Here is a 26,293-nt window from a genome sequence, read left to right as displayed (position 1 = left end):
CAGGGCGCATCTCTTTAATCTGAAGTGACACAGCCTGTTTGCGCATGCTTTGGGGTCGTTCAATAGAGTAATTGCAAATAAATATTGTTTTAACTATTGAAATGTTCACAAGGGCTTTCATAAATTCCTACAATGTTGCGGCACTGCCGCCTTTGCAGGTTAAAAGTTAATGACAGCGACTTGAAGTGAGGAGGAGCAACACATCTCCGGCTGCGCAGGTGGGTCGGGACAGACACCGCTGCGCTGACAAGCCGGAGATGCTCACTTTTGCATGTGATGCAAAATATTAAAATAACGTCATTATAACACAAAAAATATAAAAATGCGGTGGTAGGCCTAGGCTATAGCCTATACCAAGGAAACATTCGAATATTATTCGAATTTTTAACATAAAGAACATTAAAAATTCTAATCTGATTTTGGGGGAAGATTGACAGCCCTACTGTATTTGGCTCAGGATTTGAGATCCTAACATCATCAGCAAAGGCTCTTACAGAAACAGTGTTCCTGTTACTGGGGATGCTCCACACACAGAATCTGCCATTACAGAGAAAATATGTCACAGTTCTCACAGTTGATGTGTCACTTTTTTCAACATTGAAGAGATTTTGTTGTAAATATTGATGTGTTTATAGGGTCTTCCCGGTCCCCCTGGTGAAGACGGCCCACAAGGAAAAGATGGAGCCAAGGTAAACATTGCAACATTTGTTTTGGTTCGTCAAAGAGAATAGTTCAGAATTTTAAAAAAGTTAATTCAAGTCATATACTGAATAAACCACAATACAGTAAGAACACCAGATCCACTTAATTTCACACTAGATTTAAATGGGTTAAAAGGTCTAATGAAAATGATGAAAATATAAGTATTTCACTAAAGCTTTGTCTCAGTGTCTGTACACCTCAGGTTGTCTGACCTATTGACCTCTCTTGGTTGGTCGTTTCAGTCTTACTAAATTATAATTTAACTGTTTTCCCTGGTTGTCTGCCTCTCTTTCTCTGTGTCCCTCACACTGTCAGGGTGAGCCTGGTGAGCGTGGGCCAATCGGAGAGCCAGGGGACAAAGGAATAGAAGGAGACCCTGGGCCCCCAGGACCACCCGGAGAGCCTGGGAAACAGGGCTTCCGTGTAAGTTTATTTAATGTTTCCAAACTGGCCAGGTACAACAATTTTATTAAAATAACCTTTGGGGGCAAGTAACAGAAGTTGCTGCCTTTATTGACATTCTGATTGACTCAGAAAAGACGCACTTGCGTGAAGATAATGTAAAATGTAGATTTGAATAAAAGATCTGGTAGATTCAGTTTGTGACAGGAAAGATAAATCCTCTAGTTTTTCAATGTAAGCATACAGCTGATGGAACGTGGCAAAATAAGTCACACCTACAGAATTTTAGATACCTTTAACTAACAGAGCAGATTACAAAAGTACTCTGAACCAAATATTTCCTTTGTGTCCCAGTAGGGGTCAGCCTTCTCTTCAACAAAGCCTTTTTGCTATTTGGGTAGTAAAGGGCACTATTTTATAGAGTGTGAATGCAGGACAGATGTCACTCAAATGCTCCTCTAAGTGTTTGTTTGTTTGTTTGTTTTGAGATACAGATCCAGATTTATTTAAAGGGGGCAGGAAGGTCACAGGTGTCAGGAAGGAAGGTGGCTTCAGGGCACACATACAAAGCTCTGAGAAAGCAGTACTGTAAACAGACAAATTTGGTAAAAGTTTTGAATGGCATTGCGGGCAACATGCTACAACATCTGGGAACAAAATCTGGGAATTTCTGGGGAAGAAACTTTAATATCAGAATCTGTAGGTTGGTGTTTATAAATCATCAGATGCGGTTATTAATGCCTCTAATTGCAGAATAGGTATATAGTGTCTGTACTAATCCTTTAATGGGTGTCCTGCTACAGGGGCCGGAGGGAAAACCAGGGCCCCAAGGGAACAGAGGACGGCATGGAAAGAAGGTAAGAACCTGGTTCATCACCACTTTCCCTCTTAAGTATGTTTTCACAGTGAAACAGCGGGAAGCAAGAGGACACAGGGCAAGTAACTGCAACCTGCATTAAAGACAAATAGCCTTTAGAGCTAGTTGTTTTCTTGCTGAAGGTAAGTTACACAGAAGGGGTGGTTCCTGCTGTCAAAAGGGCCTGAATGCTGACTTTTAATTTAGAGGATATTCTCCATACTTGCTTTTTGTCAGTGTTGCTATTTCTTATGTCCTAGTCACATTCTGTCTCTTTCCAGGGAGAGAGAGGTCCTCCAGGTCTTGCTGGTGAGATTGGCGCACGAGGAGACATCGGCCAGCCAGGCGAGCCTGGGCTTAAAGGTGCCAGGGGGACCCGAGGCACACCAGTTAGTTCCCGTTCTTCCTTTCTTTCCTCTCAGTTAGAAGAATCTGAATCAGACTGAAATCAAGTTCAGTAATCCCCTTTTAGTTCAAAATAATGTCAATATCTTTTTAAATGTATTGTTAATGTTTTTTTATTGTTAAAAGGAAGAAAAAAGGTCTGAGAAAATATTAGAAATGCTACTTTTTGACGTGTTGGTGTCGGAGTTTAATTGACAGTAGCTGGCAGGCTGCCAGAGTGCTGGGTTGCACCGTAGGGAAGGAGAGACAGAGTGAACAAGACTGGCTGTAGCTTACATGCCATGGGCTGACAGCATGATGTTAGTGTGTGTAAAAGTAAGGACCACACCAGCATGTTACTGGACTAAAGTGACGTGACATGTAGGTACATTTACAAGCTGGTTAATGGTTCGGTAACTAGCTATCTAGCCTGCAAACTGACGTGTGTTGATCCTTGTGAGTTCGATAAGAGGGAGACTTTATCAGAATAGCTAAGATGGGTTGATGTTCAAAGTCTGTGGCTCTTGTACTGTGTAGCTGGTTGCTGTTGAATTAAGAAAAACATTTGGGGCGCCATTGTGAAACTGAAAAATATAACATATACATTTCTCCCTTTTTGATCTCATGCATGTACTCAGATCGAGTACATGCATGTATTATTAGTGTGTTTAATGTGTAGGGAGTTAACTCAGGGAATGCTGCAGCCCCAGTGCTGGTTGTTTTCTGTTCTCAAGTAGTTCAAAATATAGCAAGACATCATATTTTGTTATTAGGAGCTATGTGTGAAAAAAAAAAAAAAAAAAAATGGAGCCAATTAGATTTATGTAAAAAGTAAAGTATTTCTCAAAATTGCCCTTATACTCAATATATAATTTTGCATTGAATTATACCTAGTACTAAATATAATTTAATTGCACATTAATAAATCCCCCTTTTTTGTGAATTGTAGTTAGAAGGTTTCTGATTGTACACTATGACAAAAAGCTGTATCATTTTTTTTAAGAGTTTTTGAGGGGAAAGCATCAAATGCCCATCTTTGTTCCAGGCCTGAGAGAGAGCAAGAGAAGACAGGAAAAGCCAAGAGGAAAGCACCCATTCTTTTCTTCTTTACAGGGGAAGGCAGCTCCCTTCTCAGCAAAACCACTAAGACCGTGTTGTGATAGCTGTGGAGAAAAAGATTTATATCCCTGCCGTAAAACAACTCTAGGCACAGGATTCAGTTTGCATTTGTGTCTGTTTGAGGCCAAGGTTATATTTAGCTGATCCAGCAAAACAAACGCAGCTAGGACTGATTCACTGTCTTATTTTGTGTGCATTTTCTGCATTACTTCCAGGGTCAGCCTGGAGTTATGGGGATAGAGGGGCAACCAGGACTGGCAGGATACACAGTGAGTATCTCCTATCTAGATTTACAAGAACAATTCACCAATATACACATGCGTACTCTACAGTTCTTACTGGATAGTTTTGTAAACCCTGACTGGTCTGAGTTTTGGCTCAGCATATCCCACTAAGCTCACACTTATTTGGTGACATATTTTAGAGAGAGAGATTACTAAATTATCTAGATAACTTTTTAGAAAATCTGGGAGTCCTCCAAATCTAGCACATGGAAAGTAAAACTAAACTAATGAGGTTTATCCATCAAACTTAATCCTGCTTAGAGGAACTACATCCAAGCTTCAGATACATATCTCGACATAGCTTTTGGCCAATGTGCTGCAGACATCCTCAGTTTAAGTCTGGTGGAAGACACATCATCCCTGCCATTCTTATATTTCCTATTTCTTTTTACTGTTAATTATTCAATGAATGCGAAATACCAGGGGGAAAAACACCACACAAATAACCACAAGAGCAAAGACAAGCAATGGAATTGAACATGGTGAAGTCTACAAGAGAATTTTTCCAGGCGACTCCACAGCCCGGTCAGTGCCAACATCAGTGGGTTTAGGTTGCATAACTTGAACAGGGCACCTCAAGTTCATTTTGTCCCTTTTCATGAATGTGTATGGGTGTGTATGGAGGCTCTCAAACTCAGTCACACTTGACTCAGGTTGCTGACTGATTTCTGAGTCTGAGCCAAAAACCAAATCCTCAAGTGACAGAATGTAAGAGCTTCTCTACAAAGACTTGTGTTTATATTAAACAGTTCTGTTTAATATGCTGACAGCAGAACTCTGTTTCTCCAAGAAACATGCTGTAGCCAGTAGAAGTATGGCAGCTTGGTTAGCTAGACTAATCAGCTTTCTTTTTTTTTTTTTTTTTTTTTTTTTTTTTTTTTTAGGGTCACCCTGGCAAGCCTGGGCCTATTGGACCACCAGGGCCTAAAGGTGAAAAGGTAACATGATACCTGAAATAGTGTGTGAAATATAATTATTTCAGTGTTTAGGTTTTTTTGGTGAATTGTACTTCAATTTACTGTCTGGTTGCAAATTCTGATGTCTGCATACATGATTGTGTGTGTGTTCACTACATTCCAGGGTTATCCAGGCGAGGACAATAAGACCCCAGGACTGCCAGGGCCCTTAGGTGAACCAGTAGGTCTTGCTTTCCTTAAAACTCTCCTTTCTGATCCCTAACACTTCTCGCTCTGTTTGGTCCAAGCCATTTAAATAGTTAATCCGCCTGATTTTAGCACCACGTACACTCATATTTTCATCCCACCAGACTGACAATGTATCAGTGTTTCTGTTCTGTCAAGCACATGGACCATGATTATCAACCTGTGTGGCTCAGATCTTTTCTGTTCATTGCAGGCTATGAACTCCTTCATGGCAGGAGTATGAACAAGCTAAAAATGTCCGACAAGGGTTTTTACACATCTGGGTTAATCTTAATCTTAGCTTTGTTTGTGTTCTTAAATTCACCCATAATGAAAATAGAGGTCTCGCCACAGCACTTAACACAAATGCTCTATTGTTAAAACTGGAACAGGCTTCAATACTGTGCATTTATACGAACATTTGTGTCTTTGACAAGGACAAGAGCTTCAGTGAGGGCCATTGCTCACCCTAAGTTACCTCAAGGATTCTGCACCCAAGGAAACAAAGTCATTCTTAATATCAAAAGAGGATCAGGACATATCAAAGAGTCTTAGCAGCTTGGGAAAGCTCACATTTCTTCAGTACCATGGCTCTTATGCACTTTGAGACACATTTCTCAACCATGGACGTGACCACTGAGAGGGGCCAACATAGCGTGAACAATCAGGGTTACTGGAAGTCTACACAGGTGTAGATAGCAACGTACCATACAGTATGAGTAGTATTGGATTATCAAGTTGGCGCAGTGTTGGAGTACATACCATGAGCTGTACAATGGTAGCCTGTGTCTCCCTAAAGGCCCGACCAGGATTAGCTGAAAGTAAAGGTTCAAGGTGAAATTACGCCTTTCCATTTGACTCCAGTAAAGATCCAGACTCATAGGTCACATCGACTCAATATGTTTCATGTGTGTTGGCCTGAGAAGCAACTCTGTTTTTAAGTAGCGGTAGGGCTCAATTGAAGCTTTGTGGGTATAAACGAAGGCATGCACGTACAGTATGTGTGTTCATGTGCGTGCATCTGTGTCTACACAGGGGGCCCCGGGAGAACGAGGGGAGCGTGGAGAGCCAGGGGATGAAGGATATCAGGTAGACAAAACCATTAAATCAACATCAGACATATCACACAGTCACCACTCCGTGTGCGTGTCTACTGGATTGTTGTTCATATGCTTTTGGCGCCTCATTGAAAACTGCTCCGCTCAGTTACTGTAAGGGCAGACCACACATGTTGGGGAGGATTACCACATTCCCAGCAATAAGGCTGCGGAAATCTGGTGTTTTTGTCACTTCTTGCCTCTCAGGATCAGGATTCTCAAGAAGTACACCACACATTCACGGTGCAAGCAAGTTGGTATATGGGTTACTCTATTTTGAACAGTTGGTGTTTTTGTTAGGCTGTGAGTGGGTCTGCAAATGTGGTCTGCAGCTACAACATTTTGAACAGAAAAATACAAAAACAGTTTGATTTAGCTGATGATAACAGTACACAGTTTATGTCTTCACTTCCCAAATGTGTTATCCCCATATTTCTCCGTATATTCTTGTTTGTTCTAATTAGGACAATTATTATTTTAGAAAATTACCAAGATGCATTAGATCTCCCATCATCCTTTTTAAAATCAGTAGAATTGTGCCAGACCCTCTTAAGACCTTGCGTATTTCCTAATATAGAGAAACTCTTTATGTATCTACTTGTGTGCCTGATGACAGTAGAATTAGTTTTACTGCATCTTTCGTATGACACTTTTAAGTCATTAAGTATTGTATCTGATGGCCCCAAATTGTTGGGTAACAGTTGTGTAACTGTTGTAGGTTCCTGCGACGAATCACCAGTGATAATCCTTGACCTATTTTCAGTTCCAACCTAGGATCATAGTCATAAAAACTAATGGTTGGTTTGGCAGTTGTGTCATCATTCCCCAGATTTCCATTGAAAACCCTAATAGGTCCCTCTTGGCATTCATTGTTATTCATTTGAGTGCAGAATTTATGGATCCTGTTTAGTAAGAGCCACCTGTCATGATAATATACATACAATAAACCTGGCTTAGAAACTATGCTATTCATGCTATGGAGCCTGTAATTGAGCGATTTTCTTTACTGCACATGGAAACGTTGCTTAAGACAATGCATTTAACATGGCTTTGGGCATGATGTTCATCCTGTAGTTAGAATTGGGAGATGACATTCACATGTGAGGTCTCTTACACATTTGAGACCTGACATAGATCGAGAATCAGAGAGAAACTGTAATTATACATTACAATGTGTTTCAGGGTCACATTGGTGTCATTGGACCTCGTGGAGCTGTTGGACCACAAGGCCCACCCGTAAGTCAGTCAATGTCTGTAGTACAACAGCTGGCTTTGACACACTTTTGGAACATGCATTCAAATCACCATAGCGGTGGTATTGTACCATCGGTGAAGCACATGAAACAGTGATGTAAAATGATTGAAATTGATGGACTGAACAAAATAAAATACTTGAAATTGCGCTGTTCTTACAGCCTTAACATTAGAGGGGCTAACGTGAAATATATTAAATGTGTTTTGCCTAAGGGTGACACAAGAGTAGGTTATAGAGTCATTTAAATCTGAGGGATTATGAGGGGGATTATGAGCTAAGAATGCTATTTGGCTTCATGGTGTGTCCACAATGGACGGACTCAGATTAAGAAGCAGCATAAAGTGTTATTCTGTTCATCCTATTACTGTAAATGATTTGACAAGCTTGTCATCCTTAATAATGTTGTTTTCCTGATTCCATTTTATTTGCATTATTTCCAGAGATTATCATATAAACAAAGCATGGATTTATGTAACATATCCGTGTTATTGTTTGTGTTTGTTTTTCTCTGTTCAGGGATCACCAGGCCTCCCTGGAGAATCAGGCCCAAAAGGAGAGATGGGAGCTCCGGTGGGTCCATGCAAATCCCCATAGCAGGAAAATCACGTACATTGTTTCATTCAGTATAAAGTAAAGAGTGTGATAGTGTGATTACACGTGGTCTCCTTCCTGAAAATAAGATGGTTTCAGCATCAGATTGTTTCTATAGGCTGCTGTTTTTGCACTGATTCAGGGTTTATTCTTAACAAAGCCAGTACATTTATTAACGCAGCCCTGTTCAGCAACTGCCAGCAGGGTTGGGTTTGATTAGTTGGGCTGGCTTTATAAATGACGCTTTGGATAAATGAAAATTTTTCTGTTTGCTGTCAGAATGAAAGACCAACCACAAACATTTGGCAAAAGCACCATTTTTTTTCACCTGTTACTAGATGAGCATGCAAGTAATACTTTGAGCTGTTTTTTGGGGCCAATCCTCTGTGGTTGATGATTTCATTCCAGCTGTGGTGGAATTGTAGCAAAGCATAAGAGGCAAAAATTCAGCTTCCCTCTCTGCTATCAGAAACCAGGTGGTAGAAATAGGCTTTGGTCTACAGAATGATGAGTGGAATGCAGCTATGGAAATACAGCAAGTTTTCATGGTCACCCTGACTGCTGAATTCTGCTCATCTGAGTTGTCTTTTTAGTGATGTTTTGATAGATTTGAAGATAATTTACCTTTGTTCTTCCAATCATTAAATAGCTTTAGAAAACAGCCTAAATTCAGGCAGCTGGCATCAAAGCAAATATCCTAAAACTAGCTGTCCTAAATTGATAGGTTTTTGCTTTCTTAGCTGTCAGGTTCTTCTGAGTTCTCAATCTTGTCTCAGGCCTTCTGGTTACATAAATTCAGTTCCCCTGTGAAACAGTCTAAAGCCTCCTTGATCAAGTTCCACACAGCATTTTTAGAGTTGAAATATTCACAGGTTTCTAGATACCACTGACTTTCTTACACGTGTGAAACAGCTTGTATGTAAGTGATTATATAACCAGTTCAAATAGTATGGGAGTATTTCTGTTGATTAACTTAACTTGGCTTGAGTTTAAACTGAGCTTAAGCAATGTTGTCACATGCAACATATAGACCCATGTGTTAGGAAATATAGATGATTTTACAGTCTGCCAGGAAACAGTGGAAACTTTTGGGATATGCTGTATTTCTGTGTCAAATTTGTGGCTTTGGTAAAACATCCCTTGAGGGATATCTCTCTTAGACTATACACACTGTACATATGTGACTGTATCAGGCCTAGAGAGGAAACATGAAAAGCAAAAAGATTTCAAAAGCTTTCCAAGGAAAGTCTGATTATTCTAAGTATAGTATGAGTTTATAAAGTTTATGTAACGAAGCATGATAGCATAATCTTGAATATGCTGGGTTTTTTTTTTTTTTTTTTAACAAAGCAGTGAAGGCTTGCTTGTTAGTGTTGTGCCATATATTTCACTTCGACACTTCAATCTGATTTAAAGTAATGCCATTTGAGGTGTGAAATATACATGTAAAAAGACAGTTCACTGCAAAATCCCAAAAAACATACTTTTACTCTTACCTGTAGTACTGTATATCAATCTAGATTGTTCTGGTGTGAGTTGACGAGTGTAGGAGATATCGGCTGTAGAGATGTCTGCCTTCTCTCAAATATAATGGAACTAGATGGCACTTGGCTTGTGGTGCTCAAAGCACCAAAACACATTTGAAAAACTCAGCAGCAATGTATTTTTCCAGAAATCATGATGCAGTTACTCAAGATAATCCACAGACCTTGCTGTGAGCAGTTTCATGCAGGAACTATTTTCTATCTACCGCACTACACCCACTAACCGTATGACCGTGCAGAAGGGAGCATGCATCTTCTGCTAGCTCACCTGGCACCACTGAGCCAGCTAACGTTACAGCTCAGTCAAGGAGGACGCCATTATTGTTTACATCACATCTTGCACTGGCACAGGTATGAGCCTCTGGTCCATGAAAAGATGCACACTTCCTTCTGCAAGGTGACACAGTTGGCGGGTGTAGTTCAGTAGAAAGAAAATAGTCCCTATATGAAACTGCTCACAACATGGTCTATGGAATATTTTAAGAAACCAGATCATGATCTCTGCTGTTGAGTTTTTCCAATTTATTTATTATATTTATTTTTGTCACACCATAAGTTGAGTGCCATCGTGGTCCATTATATTTAAGAGAAGGCAGACATCTTTACGGCTGATATCTCCAACACTTGACAATTTACACCAAAACAATCTAGGCTGATAAATAGCACCGCAGGTAAGAGGAAAAATATATAATGTTGATTTTGGGGTGAACTGTCCCTTTAGGAATTAAGTATATTTCTTTGACTGTCTGAAGCAAAGTATAGAAACAGTCCTGAACTTGAGTTCTCCATAAAACTTATATAAGATGTGGTCTTTAGAATTTCTGTTCTTCATTGAGAGGCAGGTAAGATATTTTATCTTGTGTGTTTTTGTGAATGCTCATGTATGCTTTATTGCTCTTGTGTTTGTTTAACCAGGGCTCAGCAGGAAAGAAAGGTGCGAGAGGGCTGAGTGGAGCTCCTGGCATCGAAGTGAGTACAGTATCAATTCACTTCAACCAAATGTGTGGTTGAGAGAGACAGTAGCAGTATCACAATTAAGAGCATGTTCCCCTGTGATTATCTGTGTGATGATACAGCTTGGCATGGGGGACACAGCTCAGTACCTTCAGCATCATCAAAGTATTGCATGTTTAAAAATGGTTACCACTACTGCATAGACAAAAAGGAAGGAGAAGGCAACAGAGATAATGAAAAGATCACATAACTTAGAACGCCTTAGCTGCTCTCCATTATTAGTTTATGTAATGCGCCAGTGTTTGCCATAGAATATCAGCTGCAACAGTGTCCTGTTTCCTTTAGATGTCTAAACATTTCAGTCTGTAACTGGCAAACTTAACTGGCAAACTTTATCAATCTGTAATTGGGTGCTGGCAAAAGTAAAAAAACTCCTGGCAAATAGTTTTTGGCTGAGGTCTGCAGGAATGCATCTCTTTGTCAAGAGCAAATATTTCGTTGGAGGAATTAGGCTGTAAAAATCCGGTGTGATAAGAATAGTTATATGGTGCTCATTATAAGTCTGTGAATGCCCCAGGCTGAGATTGAGATTGAGTGACACTGTCACTGTTTCCAGGGGCCAATTGGTTTACCTGGACTCGTAGGATTGATGGGTTACCCAGGGTTGGATGGTCCCCCAGGACTGACTGGCTTACCAGGATTTCCAGGGAAGAAAGGACGACAGGTAATCAGTGACAATATCACGTATCATGTATAGCATTGTTAATACCAGCATATTTGGTTTAAGTAAGTTATTTGATTTGTTGGCTCTTTTAGCCAGTCATATGTTTGTTAAACATAAAAGGCAAAGCTTGTTGATGAGTATTAATAATGTCTTTCAAGACAGAGATGATTGAGCTTCATGGATTTGACTTTTGTTAAACATTATAGACACAAATGGGTCACCCAAATGGTGATGAATCAAAGTGGAACTTTGGAGGTTGGGTTCACATATGAAAATTATGTAGCTGACTATGTGGCTGCACATATTAACCCAGATATATGCTATGTCTGAAAACATCCTTGCTTGGCACTGTAAATGTAGGTCATAGAAGGAGTCAGAAGATTTACTTACATAACTGAACTTCTAAGAGGACCTATATTGTACTTATGGCTAAATCTCTATAGCAGACTTGTGGTCTGCATTAGGAGAATATAATGATACACCCTCTACATTTCTTTTCCCCCTTGGCCACCCTCACCTTTACCTAGCAAAGAGCTTGCTTTTACAGATTTCTCTTGTCATTTGCTCCATTTATGTCAGAGGCACATATGAATTAAATCTCCATTGCCCTGTGGATTGACTAAATATAGTCTACAATTAATAAAGCTGTGTTATAATTACCTATAGAAAGTGGACTGGTTGAATAAGCTGTCAGGTGAAAACAATCAGCAAACAAAAAAACACTTCATCAGCTGAATGCTTTTTGTTTATAGCAGCATTAGAGTGCCTCAGGAGACACCATATAGACCTCACTACTCATTCAGCCATCATGCTCACTTGTGCCACATTGTCCCAATAGCACATTTCATTTGACTGCATCTGAATGCCCAGAGCCTTCTTTCAGCTGCTACCATCTGTAGATTTGAGACGGAAACATACGGCTGAGATTGACAAATCATTAAATGCCTTGTTTGATTTGATTGGATTCTCCTGGTTGCGACACAGTGGGTTTATCCAAATAAGCGTGCAGCCAGAGTGGATCGGGATTTCATGCATGAAACGTCTCTGTCCTTTCAGCCAAGTGTTGGAAAGCAAAGTCCTTTCTGTCTGGCTTTCATTTACATAATGTTGTTTTGTAAAAGTCTTCTAAGTCTAATTTTGGCCACTGTTTTTTTTTTTTTCTTTCTTTCCCCCAAAACTTTGAGTGCAATGATGCGGTTTCACGCTGGCAGAGTAAGTCCCATAACTCCACAGCTCCTAAATCACACAACAAACCTTGTATAATTTTCGAAAACAATACACTTGCTGTAAATTGTGAATGTATGTTTATTTATAGCCAACAGTCTGCCTCAGTAGTCTAGAGAATTTAGTAAGTAATTTTAAGTACCTGGGGGCTCTCCTAGCAGGAGAGGTGTGCAGGAAATTCTATTTCAGTTTAAAACTACTTGCCTCCAATAGTGGGAAAGATACTGTAATATGGCTTTCCTCTGCTTCTGCTGGCATAATCTTTTTTGTCCTTGTTCGTCATTATTCCCATAATGATTGTCAATAATCTTCTTATTCATCGTTTTCCTCATTATCTGATGCATACTAATTCATATTCACTTTGCCAGTTGGATGCATTTGCACAGTTTTAGGGAAAGACTGTTTTTTGTTTTTGTGTTGTTGTTGTTGTTGTTGTTTTTAACAGATTTTGAGCATTTCTTCTTTATTGGACAGTGTATTATAGAGCAACAAGAAAGAAATGCAGTGGAGATCATCCTGTGAAAATAAACTGACAAAGTTTTACCAAAAACTCAGAAACCAGAAAGTTGTTTTTTTCCTGGAGGTTTGTGCTTTTGGGTCAGCTGTTCAATAGAAGAAGCATTCACATTTGATTACATCAGGAGACTCTGATGTAAACTAGTTTGTATCAACAACCCTGGAAAACACTGAATTTTAAGTTTGCTGACATAGAGGATTAAGAATGCCTGAGCTGTTACGTCAATGACTGTTCTGAAAAAAAGTAAGAAGTTATTTTGTCTGTAATGCAGATGCTTTTCCCCTCCCGAACATTTCTGTGCTTTGGTTGCAAACCATTTTATGTTTGTAGCAAGTAAAGTTTTGTGAGCTTGGATTGTTGTGTGTGCAGAGGAAGAATCCTTATGATTAAGGCTGTATTCACATCGGATAAGGCATTGCAGCAAAAAAGCCAGTCCTACCATTCATTTGAATATGTGTAGTGTGTCTACTACAAATCTTTTAAGCCAACATAAACAAACTTATTGACGAGAAATAGTCACTGAGCTGGGGAGATTGGCTTTCTATATTTGGTGTCCACCGCCACAGGGGTCAGTCTAGTGGTCTCCTTAAGCTTTTTCTTATGCAAGGGCTTCCCAGCACCTGCAGGTCGGGGGTTCACCCAGTAAACCTGGTTCCTGACTTATCTGCTCTCCTCACAGTGATCGAGGAGCAGAAGCCATTTGTGAGGCGACAACCCACTCAATCTGTTATTCTAATATCACTCCTTCCCTTCTGCCTCGCCACGCTGCTGATGGAGCAGGAAACCGCTGTGGTCTGTGGTGTGAGAAAACAACTCAGTGACAGGCAGTCAGTTTTATGGGTACACTCAAGGAGCACATTGTCAAGAAATATTATAACCATGAAAGACCAGCAGACTTCAGCACTGTGGTTCACAGCTATGACTGTACAATGAATTTGGAAATGTATTTGGAGATATTGAAATAAACATTGGAAGTGAAATATTGAAAAGAATTCCAGTAATGAATCAATTGTCATTATGAATTACATACTCTTATTTTTTTGCCTGTGTTTGACAAAGCTTGCCATTGACTGTTGAAAACTTTCCCCTTGGGTGCATTCAAGGATGCTCAGCCATCAAAAGTTTGAGTGTCACTGTTTAATAGCAACCTTTAAATGCAAGAAACAAATTTTCACTGTCCACTTCATATTATCCATGTGCTTTTTTTCAACCACCATTATGAGTCTTCATGAACCTTTTAACCTTCAATGATCCTGAAAGGTTTTTGGAGCCGTGTCGCCATGAGTGGGGTGTTGTTTTTGTTTATATCTTGTGTAAAAGAAAACAGTACTATATTTGAATATAACCATACTCTTTATTTGTCATTTTGATTTGACATCAAATTTTATTGATACCATCTTTGGTGTGCACTCAGGGTCAGAGGGGCTCAGTGGGACCAGAGGGACCTGCTGGACGTCCAGGTCCCCGGGGAGAGATCGGACTTCCTGGAGCACTTGGAGAAATAGGACCGCCTGGTCAGAAGGTGAAAATGATAATAAATACTGATCTAATGTATTATAAATTTCACAATTTACGAAACATTTTCGTAAATTGTGCTAACTTTTTTTTATTTCCTGACCTTTGTTTGTTCAGGGAGAACTGGGCCTGCCAGGGGACAGGGGACCCTCAGGATTCAAAGGCTTGGAGGGGACTACAGGTGACCAGGGCAGGAAAGGTGACCTGGGGCTCAAAGGACAACCAGTGAGTATATTAGGCATATGACAATATGAAAATTTGATCTCGCAATTATCCTGGCTATAATAATTGTGATTCACGGTAATATTCTGATAACCATCAAAATATGCCCGACACTCCTTATTTCAGTGGCACTGAAATATACTGGAATCACATTACCAATATTTTGTAAAGAAACAAGTATTTTTATTGCATCACAGATGAGACGTTCATCTTTTTTAGTGAACATCCTTTTCATTGTCATATTCTGTGTGAAACCTGTTCTTTATTCTGCCACTGATGTTTCCATGTAACGGTTCGTTTCTCAGATTCATACATTTTTTATTAATGGTCTTTAAAATGGCTTTGCACATAACACATCCTTTTGTATTGCTGAAGTCCTAACAGTTTTAATTGATACCATCCCGTTGGCTTTGTAAGCTTATATACATTTTTTGATGCCTCTCTAAATATAGCTTCAGGGGTTCAGGTAGCCCATCTGTGGGTTTAAAAATGTGTGTGTCTGACACTTTTCCACCCTGAGTAGAGTAACAAATTATCTGGGCGAGGCCAGGAATGGAAACATTGTGCCTGGTAAGGCCAAGTTATGTAAGATCCTCACCCTCCAGAGACCCGAAAAAGAGGTGCTCCACTTTACTTATGTAACTCCTCAAAGAAGAAGAAGAAAAAAAACAGAATTCAATCCCTCGCTCTCCCCTCTCTCTGCTAGTTTCCCCCATTGATGCTGGTGAAACAGAGAGCAGACTTGGGCCCTTGGGTCAGATCCCTTTACACTTTTCAGTGAATAGAGTTTCTCGGTCAAAGTCTCTGGCTCGAAAGCGGAGCTGTCTAGAGGATGTGTATGACTGGCTGTACAAACATGGTGTCTGCCACCCTGGACGACAGACAGTGCTCAGACACAGAATAGGGTACAGACAACAAACCTCACAATGTGTGTTTCCAGGAGGGTGTGTGAATGTGGGATGGGGCGACTGTAGATCCAGAAATAAAGTCCTCTGTGTGCCCCAGTTCTCTTGAAATAGAAAAGGACATTTTTAAAAGGCCAATTTACTTTGTTTTCGCTGTGTCTGGAGCTGTAGGTATAAAATGGGATTTTAAAATTACACCATCACTAACACAGACACACACACACTCTCACACACAGTATACTCTTACTTATGATGTAATGTGTTTGTCAAATGCATACTACACATGACAGTGACAGTGTGTAAAAAGCAAAGCTCCTCTGTAGCTGTGATGTGATTGTCTTTTCTGCCTATAGGGGGAACCTGGAGATCCGGGAATGGTTGGTTTACAGGGCTTTCCAGGGCCGGCGGTAAGTGTTGTCACAATACAGGAACTTTGATACAAGAACATCAATACAATACCATTTTTGATACCACAAAGAAAACTTGACATTGAGGGCATAACATTTTTTATTAAAGATCAATATAACGAAGCCACAACATCACAACGACAACTTTTCTTTTCTTGGTTAGTAACAGAGAACATCAGAATGATTGTAGTAAACATTAACAATTAGAGATAGTGAGAAAGTGTATCAGTTAAAAAATTAAGTATTGAAACCATTTCAAATATTCAGAATTGTTATGTATCGTAAAATCAATATTTTTGTCAACACTACCTCGAGCAGATTGTCCCTGTATAATGACACACAGGGAATGACCTCTTTTTCCTTCAAACAGGGGCCAAATGGTGATGGAGGATTTAGAGGCTTCCCTGGCCCGAAAGGTCCTTTGGGCACTCTGGTAAGTTTAATAGAAATTAAAACAGTTGACACATCACAGTGCTTTCATTACTGCTGAGATTCCGATGCCATTAGTTGAATGGTACTGATAAGAATACAAAATCCTGAAATACGCAAACTCTGTGAAGAACACATGCTTTCTGTTGCCATCTCTTAAGACACTCTGAAGTCCTAATGGGATACGTTGTCACAACCTTGTCAGCAGTTTCACTTTTGGGAACATGTCAATTCAGACACACATGTTTATTTACCCTCAACCCTGCTGTTTGTTTTAGGGATTCACTGGACCTGTAGGCCCTGAAGGAATGATGGGCCCAGTGGGAAAACCTGTAGGTTTCTGTGTGCGCGCGTGTGTGTGTGTGTGTGTTTAGAATAGAGGAGAGATATTCTTAAACATTTAATTAAAAAACAGTGTAATATCTGGCAGTATGCTTATTAAAGTTAATAAAGAGTGGGATACAATGCTGTAAATGTTTTTATGTTGTTACGTATTTTTTCTACAGGGGCCAAGGGGTCCGAAAGGAAGCAGTGGCGAAATGGTAAGATGTGATTCAAACCAGTAACCAAACACTGAAAACTCTGTCAGACTGAGTATGATAATGATTTGTATTACATATGATTACATGCCGATATAACATGTTATTATATCATGATTATACTTCACTGAAGAGTCGGACTTGAAAATTCCTCACAGAAAAAGGCCTTGTTGAGCCAGTTCTCATGGCGCCACCTCAGAGCAGATTGTTGGTGTTAAAAAAAAAAAAAAAAAAAGAACTACTGTAGATGACAAAGGCTGTGTTTAAAGATGCCTGAAAGCTAGCTGGGGTTCAGTGCTAGTTGTGTTTATACGACCGTCCTTATGTGACAGCATATCGGTATGGCTGAGTCATATTGAAAGTAACTGTTTTCACTGTCTCCCGGAGCTCGCTGTGGGGCCCTACAGTACTCTCAGACCCTCTTGTGTAAACACTGTCGAGGAAATGCCTTGTCAAAATGTTAGCATGGCAAACCGCAGTGCAATCCCCATATTCACTTATATATCCCTGCTCCCACTCTGTAATGTAAACTGTAGTAAGATTCTCAGTGTAGCCTAAATGCTTCTGCAGTTTACACTACCACACACAAGCAGACTGTGGGCACAATGGCCCGTTTATTATAGCCTTTTCTCAAACATTGATGATGTCAAATATGTGCATGCTCTCACATATTGACGTGAGCTACCTGAAACCACATGAGCCCAGCTGCTCAAAGTAGCTGCAATAGAACAGTCAGCATGTCCAATTCCTGCTACTATTCCTCCCAGCATCACTGACAAAAGTGAAGGGAGATAATGAATTATGGTTCTGCAGTTGCTCCTCATAAGTCCACTCTGCTCACTGTATGTCAGTAATTCAATACACATTCTTTTTAAAGCCCGCAACTGGTAATGTGGTATTCATGTAGGGTTTAAGAATATTCACATTGGCTGCCACAGTACAGTCTTAGGCTCTCCAGAGCAAACAGGACGATCAGAATACATGATTAATACATCATTTTAGCCATGTTAAATTTTCTATCTCACACTTTCAGGGGCCTCAAGGACCACAGGGAAGTCCAGGACCTAGAGTAAGTGTTAATTTAATTATCACATTTCAGCTTTATACTAAACATGCTATGTAACAATGAAGTTCTGTAAAATTTCTAATTATGATGCGTAAAGATGAGCTTTAGTGCAGGCAGACATATTAAGTTTGGGCAAGGATGTTTAGAAACTCTGGAAAGAGGACACTTTGGGATGACTGGTGGCATCGCCATATAAACAATCTCAGATGTCAAATGCTTTCTTTATACATATTGAAATACGAAGATTAAAGCTCAGTTCAGACCAGAGATTTGCAAAGAGACAAGTTGAAACAGGCAGCTACTTGCAATGCGTCATTCTGCGACTTTCTGAAAACCTGACGGTTTACACCAATGCAACTAAATGAAGAAATGTATCATGTCTGTGGAACAACTCTCTGTACTTCTGTTCTGATTTCCAGCTTTTTGGGCTCATTTTGTAGTTGATATTTGTAGCTTCTTAAAATATGAATGTTCACACTGCTGCAACTTTTCTCTGCAACATTCTAAAACGGTTTTGTCTCATTGTGAATCATTGGTCTGAACTGGGCTTAAAGGCACGCTAAGCACCGTTGGGCGTCACTTCTGTTTGCGTTCAACAATGTTATCAAACACAACGGAGCTAGCTCGCGCGAGACAGTGAGACATGGGTACCGCGTTCATGTGTGTGTGCTTGCTTTCGCTGGTCTTGTGCTGGCTGGTTGGAGCAGCCTGGACCAAAATGTTGTAGTTTCAATACTACTTGGTACTTGCCCATTTCTGTCGATACCTTAAAGGTATGGAGTACCTATACCCAGCCCTACTGTTTGCCCACTTAAACATCCATCTATAATGTATCAGACATGGATTACTAGAAAGTGAACTGACACCAGCCGCAGTGGGCTCATTTTTCACTGTTACTCATTTTGTCTTCTTCTCTCTTCTGCCTTTAGGGACCCCCTGGTGCTCCAGGTCCAACAGTAAGTGCTTTCCATCAATAAAATAGACAGATAGACAGAATCAGCTACTGTTGAATGAGTCCTGTGTTGAGTTTCATGTAAAAGACATAAGGTTTGGGCCATAAAGGTTCAGGGACAATTGTCCAACTCTTGGGTCATTGATTTTAAAAAATATATATTTTACTTTTGTTCATTCAGATTTTATTGTAGATTTTCAATGACAAACACATCAATATACTTTTTGTTTTATTTATTTTTAAATAAACATTACAGGAGCAGGCAGCACGGTGATGTATTCGTTAGCATTGTCGCCTCACAGCAAGAGGGTTCCCGGTTCAAACCCCCAATCGAGGGTTTGTGGGGGCTTCGAACCCAGGGTGGGGGAGTCCTTCTGTGCAGAGTTTGCATGTTCTCCCAGTGTCAGCGTGGGTTTTCTCGCGCTTCCTCCCACAATCCAAAGACATGCAGATTAATTGGTGACTCTAAATTGGCCGTAGGTGTGAATGTGAGTGTGAATGGTTGTCTGTCTCTATGTGTCAGCCCTGCGAAAGTCTGGCGACCTGTCCAGGGTGTACCCCGCCTCTCGCCCAATGTCGGCTGGGTTGTCAGCCCCTCACGACCCTCAACAGGGTAAGCGGCTACAGAAATGAATGAATTACAGGAACAGAAACCATGGTTGAAACCAGGAGTGAATATTATGAGTCCCAAAATGACCTTGGCATTATTTATATATTTGACTAAACCCTGTATCCTCATCCTGTTGTTCTTAATTTCAGTCTGGCTGGAAAGTAACCCTGTCTTTGTTCCTGAAACCAAAGCTTTGTGAATGTCAAAGCTTCAATAGACTTTTTCCAGAAATAGAGAAAAAACAGCAGAGCAAAGCCAGGATGTGGTAGAGCCAGGAGAAGCATTTTTTATTTTGCGCATTTGCTAAACTATAGACAAGCCAACAAATCATCCATGTCAGTGATAAGACGTGCAAGAAGAACATTTTCTTTCAGTAGCATTGGCGGAGTAGATCCATGATCAGCCTGTTCTGGCACTGTTATAGAAACCCTCCTCACATCTTGTATCCGTCATAACTTGTGGATCAAGTGTAGCTTTCTGCTATCTGACTGACCTTTTCCTGCTCAAACATTTCTAAGAACCAAGGAAAACAACTATATCAGATGCCTTTTTTTGTTGACACACATTATGTGATAACTTTAGTGTTTATGTTGAGTGGAATGTGTTATTCTTGCCCCTACTGAAGTCAGGAATGTCCGGGTTTATTGATGCAAGCCTTATTTCACTGCTTGTCTCTGTTATTAAAGTGTATTCTTTTTCTATTAAAGTTTTCTCTATAAACCGAACGTGTATTGAAACAGCCATGTTTTCTATAACCAGTGAATAAGCCTACGGATTAAAATCTCTCAGTTAAATAATAATCAGGGGGGCAAATCTGTTATGTTTTCATTAAACTGATAAATATGTTGATTTTGAATCCACAGAGGCAAATATATGATGACTCAGCAGTCTACGGTTTATCTGACTCTAACAGTGCCCTCAGGACAGAGGTAAGGAACTAATACACTCAGTCAGTGGACAGGGTGGATGTGTGGATTATTGCATGGATAGGAGATAGGTTTTCAGATGGACAGACTAATGAATTCGTTCTTTACAATTTCTGTTTTGCACTTTTTGTCCATATTGTAACTAGAATGAAGGCATAAAATGTATAATCTTGGGGTCTGACAACTTTGTTTTTGTCATTCTTAACCAGAGTTTCCAGAACACAGAGATGAGCTTGCCAGATCAGAATACGGAGATACTCAAGACTCTTCGTTACCTAAGCAGCGTCATTGAGAGCATCAAAAAGCCTTTGGGCACGAGGGAGAACCCGGCTCGTGTCTGTAAAGATCTGCTTGACTGTCATCGCAAGCTCAGGGATGGTGAGAGTCTCATCCACCTGATACTGAAAGAATGGGTTGGCAGGGTTTTAGATGTTTGTATCTACCTTTTAGTGAATACTTGTCTTGCTCTCCCCGTCTCACTAACTCCCCGTCCTTCCTTTGAACTGGGGACTCTCAGGTTGGTTCTGGATTGATCCAAACTTGGGCTGCACTTCTGATGCCTTCAAGGTTTTCTGCAACTTTACCGCAGGAGGGCAGACCTGTTTACATCCAGTGGCCTCTAATAAGGTAACACTGAAGTATTGTCCTTTGAAGGTTTTGTTGTAGCTTTTTAAAACACTTGCATTGTATTGTATTTATCCTGTTGTGGTTATGATAGCAGACTGGTTATATTCTTATCCTGCTCTTTGTCACAGATGGTGTTTGGCGTAGGGAAAGTCCAAATGAAGTTTCTCCATTTACTGAGTACTGAGGCCAGCCACAGCATTACTCTCCACTGCCTAAATAATCCTCCCTACGGCACCACAGACAGCTTCAGCTCGACTGCATCCCCACCGCAAGAGAACACCACACTTCGTTTTCGTGGCTGGAACAAACAGATGTTTGAGAAAGACACACTACTTGAACCACATGTGCTACAAGATGAGTGCAAGGTAAGGAGCAGGACAGAGAGCGCATTCGAATCAATCTGAACTTTTCAATGTGATATATGAATCACTGGAATGATGTTTCTCTTTTTCTCTCCTCCAGATCCAAGATGGCAGCTGGCACCAGTCACATTTCTTCTTCCATACTCAGGACAGTCGTCAGCTACCTATTGTAGACATACAGGAGTTCCCCGCATCGCAGCCCAATAGTCAGCGTCATATAGAAATCAGTCCAGTCTGCTTCCTCTGACACCAACATCACCGTCCTGTAACCGATTTACATGAACTACTAAAATGCAAGGCTGTTACAAAAAAATGGCTGCCTACCAAAGAGCGAGTGTCCGTGTGAGTTTGTTGCATTTGTCTGAAGCCGTTAATGGGACGTATCAGAACAACAACTGCCCCATGTCCAGTCGAAGGCGGACCTGCATGGAAGAACTCAATCTCTGTGGAACACCCAGGCCAAGAAGGCCAGAGGAGAACAGTGTATACCAATATTTATCAATAATTGTATAAAGTATGTTTTGTTGATAATTATTAGTCAAACGGTGCTTAGGTTGGCTGTGCATGGACCCCATCACTCCCTGATCACAGGGTGGGGTCTTACTAAGCAGCAGCCTATCCAAACCCAAAACTCACACTCCCCTCTCACCCCAAAACACACCCAGACCATCCTAAACAGAGGCCTAACCCGAAGGAGCGTGCCAGGCCTCTACATCGGAGCACTGTCTAACTAAAGGTTTTAATGAGTGCAATAGCATGTGGATAATGTGTGACTGCTTTAAATATTTCATTTTCCAATCAAAGGCTATATTTTACATTGTTTTCATGATATTTTTGTCTTTGGTCCTGCCCAGTTGGACCTGTACATCTTGACAGATGGTGCTCTACCTCTACCTGCTCATTTGCTTTCTAGAATAGTTGCTAATGTCAAGTTAGTCTTTTTTTTTTGCCTTTGTGTTGTATGTACCGGTTACATCAAGATTTGTTATGTTGTCTAAGTACTTATGTTGATTTGGTCATTTCTAATTTATGAACCATTTTTGATACACTACATATTTTTGTAGCTTTTCCTTCTATGTGGTAGGTTCTTCAGGGGAAACCTATCATTGGTGCTGCAACAAAGAATGAGTCATCAGTGAGTTTTTACATTTCCTGTGTATATATTGACAGCATACTGTATGTTTATTTATATCCTTTTTGTTTGTTTTTTTGTTCACATTACTGTACCACAGTAAGTTATACTCTCAGAGAACTATTTGGTCAACCACAGCTCAGTTTAAAGAAGTATTTATGTTTAAGAGATGCGTTTGTGTGTTCACACCTGTGACTGTATGTTTATCATACTGTTAGTTTAGTTCATTCAGTGGTGGTTAGGTGAACTGGCAGCTACAATAGGCCAGAGTCAGAATACACAGACAACACAGTCATTATATTCTTAAGTTATGTTACTTTGAACAAAGTGTAATTATATAAAGTCAGGCAGGATAAAGGTGGATGCAAATGTGTAAATAATAAATATGTTGACAAACAAATAAATGGAGCATTTTATCCACAAATGGTTCTGTACTTTTTTGAAATGGTCATACACGGTCAAAGTCATACAATATGTGGGGATCAAATGACTCTCCAGTGTCAGGGGTAGTGGCCTACGCACAGACTGGTGTTTCCTATTAACACATCTATTTTAGATTAGCAGTGGACTAAAGGTTATAGAAACCTTGATACCAGGAACTGGGCAGGATAAATCTTCAATGGATAGATTAAACAGTGCTCCCCTCATTAACATTTAGAGAGAGCTGCTTAGACAACAGCTAACACTGGTTGTTCAGGGCAGCCTCCAGGTGAGAATGTGAAAGAGCATGATAAAGGTGTTCTTGGGGAAAAAAAGGTGTTGCTACTAATTAATACTATATTTGTCAAATGAAGGTTTATAATAAGAGAGAAGAGAGAAATTCATATATTTAAAAGTAACAATGAAGACTGTATTCCAGATAAGCATTCTGGCTTCATTTCAGCCACGTGCTCCAAATGGAGGATGAGTTCATCTTACCTTGATACTCTGAAAAATCCACAGTGAGGTGAAATATGAGTATCATAGACAAAGCTGGATACTACTCATGTTTTAATCTCTCTAGCACGGGGTTACCATTTAAACCAGAGGTGTCAAACTTAAGTTTAGTTCATGGGCCACATACAGCCCAATTTGATCTTACATGGGCCAGACCAATAAAACCATCGCACAATAACCCATAAGTAGCTCCAATATTTTCCCTTTTTTGTCTAAAGAGTTACAAGTACATTCTGTAGACATTCATCCTTTTACAAAACAGATGAACAGCCTGAGATGTCTTAAGAAAAATAAGTGCAATTTCAACAGTATGTCTTGGTTTTTCCACATTCAGTCAGTCTACTTCTCACTGTCAATACATCCATACATTTCCTGATACAGATTCTTATCAGCTGAAGCTGCTGATTGACAAAATGTTGCATAATGTCTTCAATCTTCAAACATGGTCACAGTGAGTATTTGAACTGTACTCTGCTCATCCTCTAGCAGACTTTTACATGAAGTAGGCAACACATTGTTAACCTCGCTCCCAAAACCTGGCACCTTTTAGTCATCTAGTGGGCCGCATTGGAGCATTTGGCGGGCCACTACTGGCCCACAGGCCGTATGTTTGACACCCCTAATCTAAACTGACATATTATGATTTCAACTGTACCTCAGAGTGTTAATAAACATGGTGTGTGGACATGCTCTCACTATCACATGTACACACCTTCAAGAAATACTGATGTCAGTCTGCTATTATTCCCTCCTCAGTAAACCCATCCTGAATAAGCACTTAAACAGTGGTGAGGAGGAACAGACTTGCAAATAAACACCTCAAGTCTTATGTAGATCACAGACTGTCTAAACTTACAGCTAAGTGAGAACTTAATTAACTGTCCTACAAGACCATTTATTCACTGTGAGGTAAACAAAAGCTCTGCATTCTTTATGTCATCTGAGCCGCCATATCAGTGTGTTCACTGTGGCTGGAGGACGCTGCAGTCCCCATACACCAACACTGTGAGGCGCCAATGAGCAGGTTTCAAGCCGGAACTCATCTCCACGTGCTGCACGCGGCCACCGGCGGAAGACGGTTTGTTTTGATGCCGCCGGGTAGTATCCAACGTGCGGCTGCCTTTCTCCTGTCATGTGCTCTGTAATAGTGCCAACAACAGACATAATGTCGACTGCAGAGAGCCAAGTGGAGAGCAGCGGCCCGGAAGAAGAGCTGAAAGCGACCAAAAGGAAGATTTCTCTCTCCAAGTGAGTGTTTTAACAGACAGGAAGTCAGAATGTCAAACTGCTATCCCAAGTTAGCTCACATGTAAACCGCTAACATGTTTGCTTTAATGTTTCGCTAGAACCCCGTTTTGACTTTTGTGGAAGATATGAAGATACATTTATATAACTAACGGCATATTAAAAAAGCCCCACGTAGCGTTATGTGCTCGTTAGCTAACTTTAGCTAACGTTAGCTTCAAAGTCAGTTTGCTACATCACACGACACCGCCCCCAAAACTCTCTAACTGTCGTCAGTCTTTATCTCTTCCTGTCTTTATCCTCTTATTTCGTGTTTTTTTTTTACTTATACCGCCCTTAATTTGGTCAGTGTTTAAGTGTAGAGGGTTTAATGTCTTCCTGGGAAGTTGCATTTCAGTCAGTGGGTTGTTTAAAGCACTATTGTCCCTGTTATTCATCCTGTCACAGGTGTTTCAGTTGAACTGTAACACAGCCCACAGTGTGTGTGCACCATGCTGACATGTTATCTGTCCTGCAGTTGTGGTGTGTGTGGATCAGAGGAGGCGAAGTACAGATGTCCAGCCTGTCTTGGCCATTCTTGCAGGTGGGTTTATTGAACAAGTTATGCAGTTATTTTGCTGACAAATAAGCAGTGGCTCTCTAACCAAAGCTGAGAGGGTCTCAGTCACAGACTTAAAGGCATAGAAAAGACAAACACATCTCTGCGACTTAAAATTATGTTGTTGTTTTTTGTCTGCCCTACAGAGTTCAATATAATTGGCTGCTACATTGGCCAGGTCTCTCTTGTAAAAGAAACTTCAATCTTAATGAGACGTTCTGGTTAAATAAAGGTTAAAGAAAAAGAAAATATGCTTATTATATCACTTTGTTATGTTACGTGACATTGCTCCAAGTGTACATTTTTATAGACATGTGTTTTACTACCATAATGTCATCTTTTGCTCATATTTATGGACACTATTCATATGTTAGATGTGACAGTCATCTAGGGGAGCACTACCTTACTTAGAGTATTTTTTAATTTTCTCTTACTCTATTTTTATATTTGTACTATATATTTTTTTCTTACATTGTTTTTTCTGGTGTATGTGTATATATATGTGTGTTTGTGAGTGCATGAGTATACACGCACAGATGTACATATATTTGTGTATTTGTATATGGTGCTCTTTGTATTGTATTTGTATCTTTTATTTGTTTTATTTTTTTATCTCAGCCCTCTGTTGCTGTACAGGGAGGTTGAAATTCTGAGAGAAGAAAACCTGAAGGAACTATGAAATATAGCAGGCAGAATTTTAAATATGAAAAGTGATCAAAGATGTTTTTTTAAATGATAATTTTAAAGTTATGATAACATACTTTAAAAATTAAAACCTGTTCTCTAACTACTGTCATTATCCAACTTTATCGTCATTGTTTTTTTCCATATACCGATTGTTTGTTATTCTGACGTATCACTGGATGACACACCTACTCACAGAATTTGTCAGTTACAGAAAAAAAGAAATGTAATTAATATATAAGCTGTATAGCAAGTAAGATATATGGAATTATATGATGGCAATAAAAACTATTTAAATATATCTGTGGATGATGAACAAATCAAACTACAGAGGAAAGAGAAA

The 26,293-nt window shown here is 40.0% G+C and overlaps 2 protein-coding genes across 3 annotated transcripts in view; both read left to right on the top strand.

Annotated features, from left to right (window-relative positions):
- LOC126396746 (collagen alpha-1(XXIV) chain) overlaps nucleotides 1-22,911 on the top strand; it is a 115,334-nt gene extending 92,423 nt beyond the window's left edge. For both annotated transcript variants that reach the window (XM_050055027.1, XM_050055026.1), the window contains exons 36-60: nucleotides 636-689; nucleotides 1,018-1,125; nucleotides 1,908-1,961; nucleotides 2,242-2,349; nucleotides 3,679-3,732; nucleotides 4,632-4,685; nucleotides 4,828-4,884; nucleotides 5,925-5,978; nucleotides 7,169-7,222; nucleotides 7,758-7,811; nucleotides 10,292-10,345; nucleotides 10,947-11,054; nucleotides 14,210-14,317; nucleotides 14,428-14,535; nucleotides 15,791-15,844; nucleotides 16,215-16,277; nucleotides 16,552-16,605; nucleotides 16,780-16,815; nucleotides 17,846-17,881; nucleotides 18,808-18,834; nucleotides 20,304-20,369; nucleotides 20,576-20,744; nucleotides 20,884-20,993; nucleotides 21,122-21,358; nucleotides 21,456-22,911. In XM_050055027.1, coding sequence (XP_049910984.1) covers nucleotides 636-689; nucleotides 1,018-1,125; nucleotides 1,908-1,961; nucleotides 2,242-2,349; nucleotides 3,679-3,732; nucleotides 4,632-4,685; nucleotides 4,828-4,884; nucleotides 5,925-5,978; nucleotides 7,169-7,222; nucleotides 7,758-7,811; nucleotides 10,292-10,345; nucleotides 10,947-11,054; nucleotides 14,210-14,317; nucleotides 14,428-14,535; nucleotides 15,791-15,844; nucleotides 16,215-16,277; nucleotides 16,552-16,605; nucleotides 16,780-16,815; nucleotides 17,846-17,881; nucleotides 18,808-18,834; nucleotides 20,304-20,369; nucleotides 20,576-20,744; nucleotides 20,884-20,993; nucleotides 21,122-21,358; nucleotides 21,456-21,602 — 2,028 coding nt within the window. In that variant the 3' untranslated portion in view covers nucleotides 21,603-22,911. The remainder of the gene's footprint in view (nucleotides 1-635; nucleotides 690-1,017; nucleotides 1,126-1,907; nucleotides 1,962-2,241; nucleotides 2,350-3,678; nucleotides 3,733-4,631; nucleotides 4,686-4,827; nucleotides 4,885-5,924; nucleotides 5,979-7,168; nucleotides 7,223-7,757; nucleotides 7,812-10,291; nucleotides 10,346-10,946; nucleotides 11,055-14,209; nucleotides 14,318-14,427; nucleotides 14,536-15,790; nucleotides 15,845-16,214; nucleotides 16,278-16,551; nucleotides 16,606-16,779; nucleotides 16,816-17,845; nucleotides 17,882-18,807; nucleotides 18,835-20,303; nucleotides 20,370-20,575; nucleotides 20,745-20,883; nucleotides 20,994-21,121; nucleotides 21,359-21,455) is intronic.
- Nucleotides 22,912-24,488: 1,577 nt separating this feature from the next.
- The window catches only part of znhit6 (zinc finger HIT-type containing 6), a 38,904-nt gene continuing 37,099 nt past the window's right edge, over nucleotides 24,489-26,293 (top strand). Inside the window, exons 1-2 of the mRNA XM_050055783.1 lie at nucleotides 24,489-24,671; nucleotides 25,186-25,251. Of these exons, the coding sequence (XP_049911740.1) occupies nucleotides 24,556-24,671; nucleotides 25,186-25,251 (182 nt within the window). The 5' untranslated portion in view covers nucleotides 24,489-24,555. The remainder of the gene's footprint in view (nucleotides 24,672-25,185; nucleotides 25,252-26,293) is intronic.

Source organism: Epinephelus moara, chromosome 10, assembly GCF_006386435.1.
Source record: "Epinephelus moara isolate mb chromosome 10, YSFRI_EMoa_1.0, whole genome shotgun sequence".
Classification (NCBI taxonomy): domain Eukaryota; kingdom Metazoa; phylum Chordata; class Actinopteri; order Perciformes; family Serranidae; genus Epinephelus; species Epinephelus moara.
The sequence above is the reverse complement of the archived record's forward strand: the minus strand, read 5'-3'. Positions and strand labels throughout refer to the sequence as shown.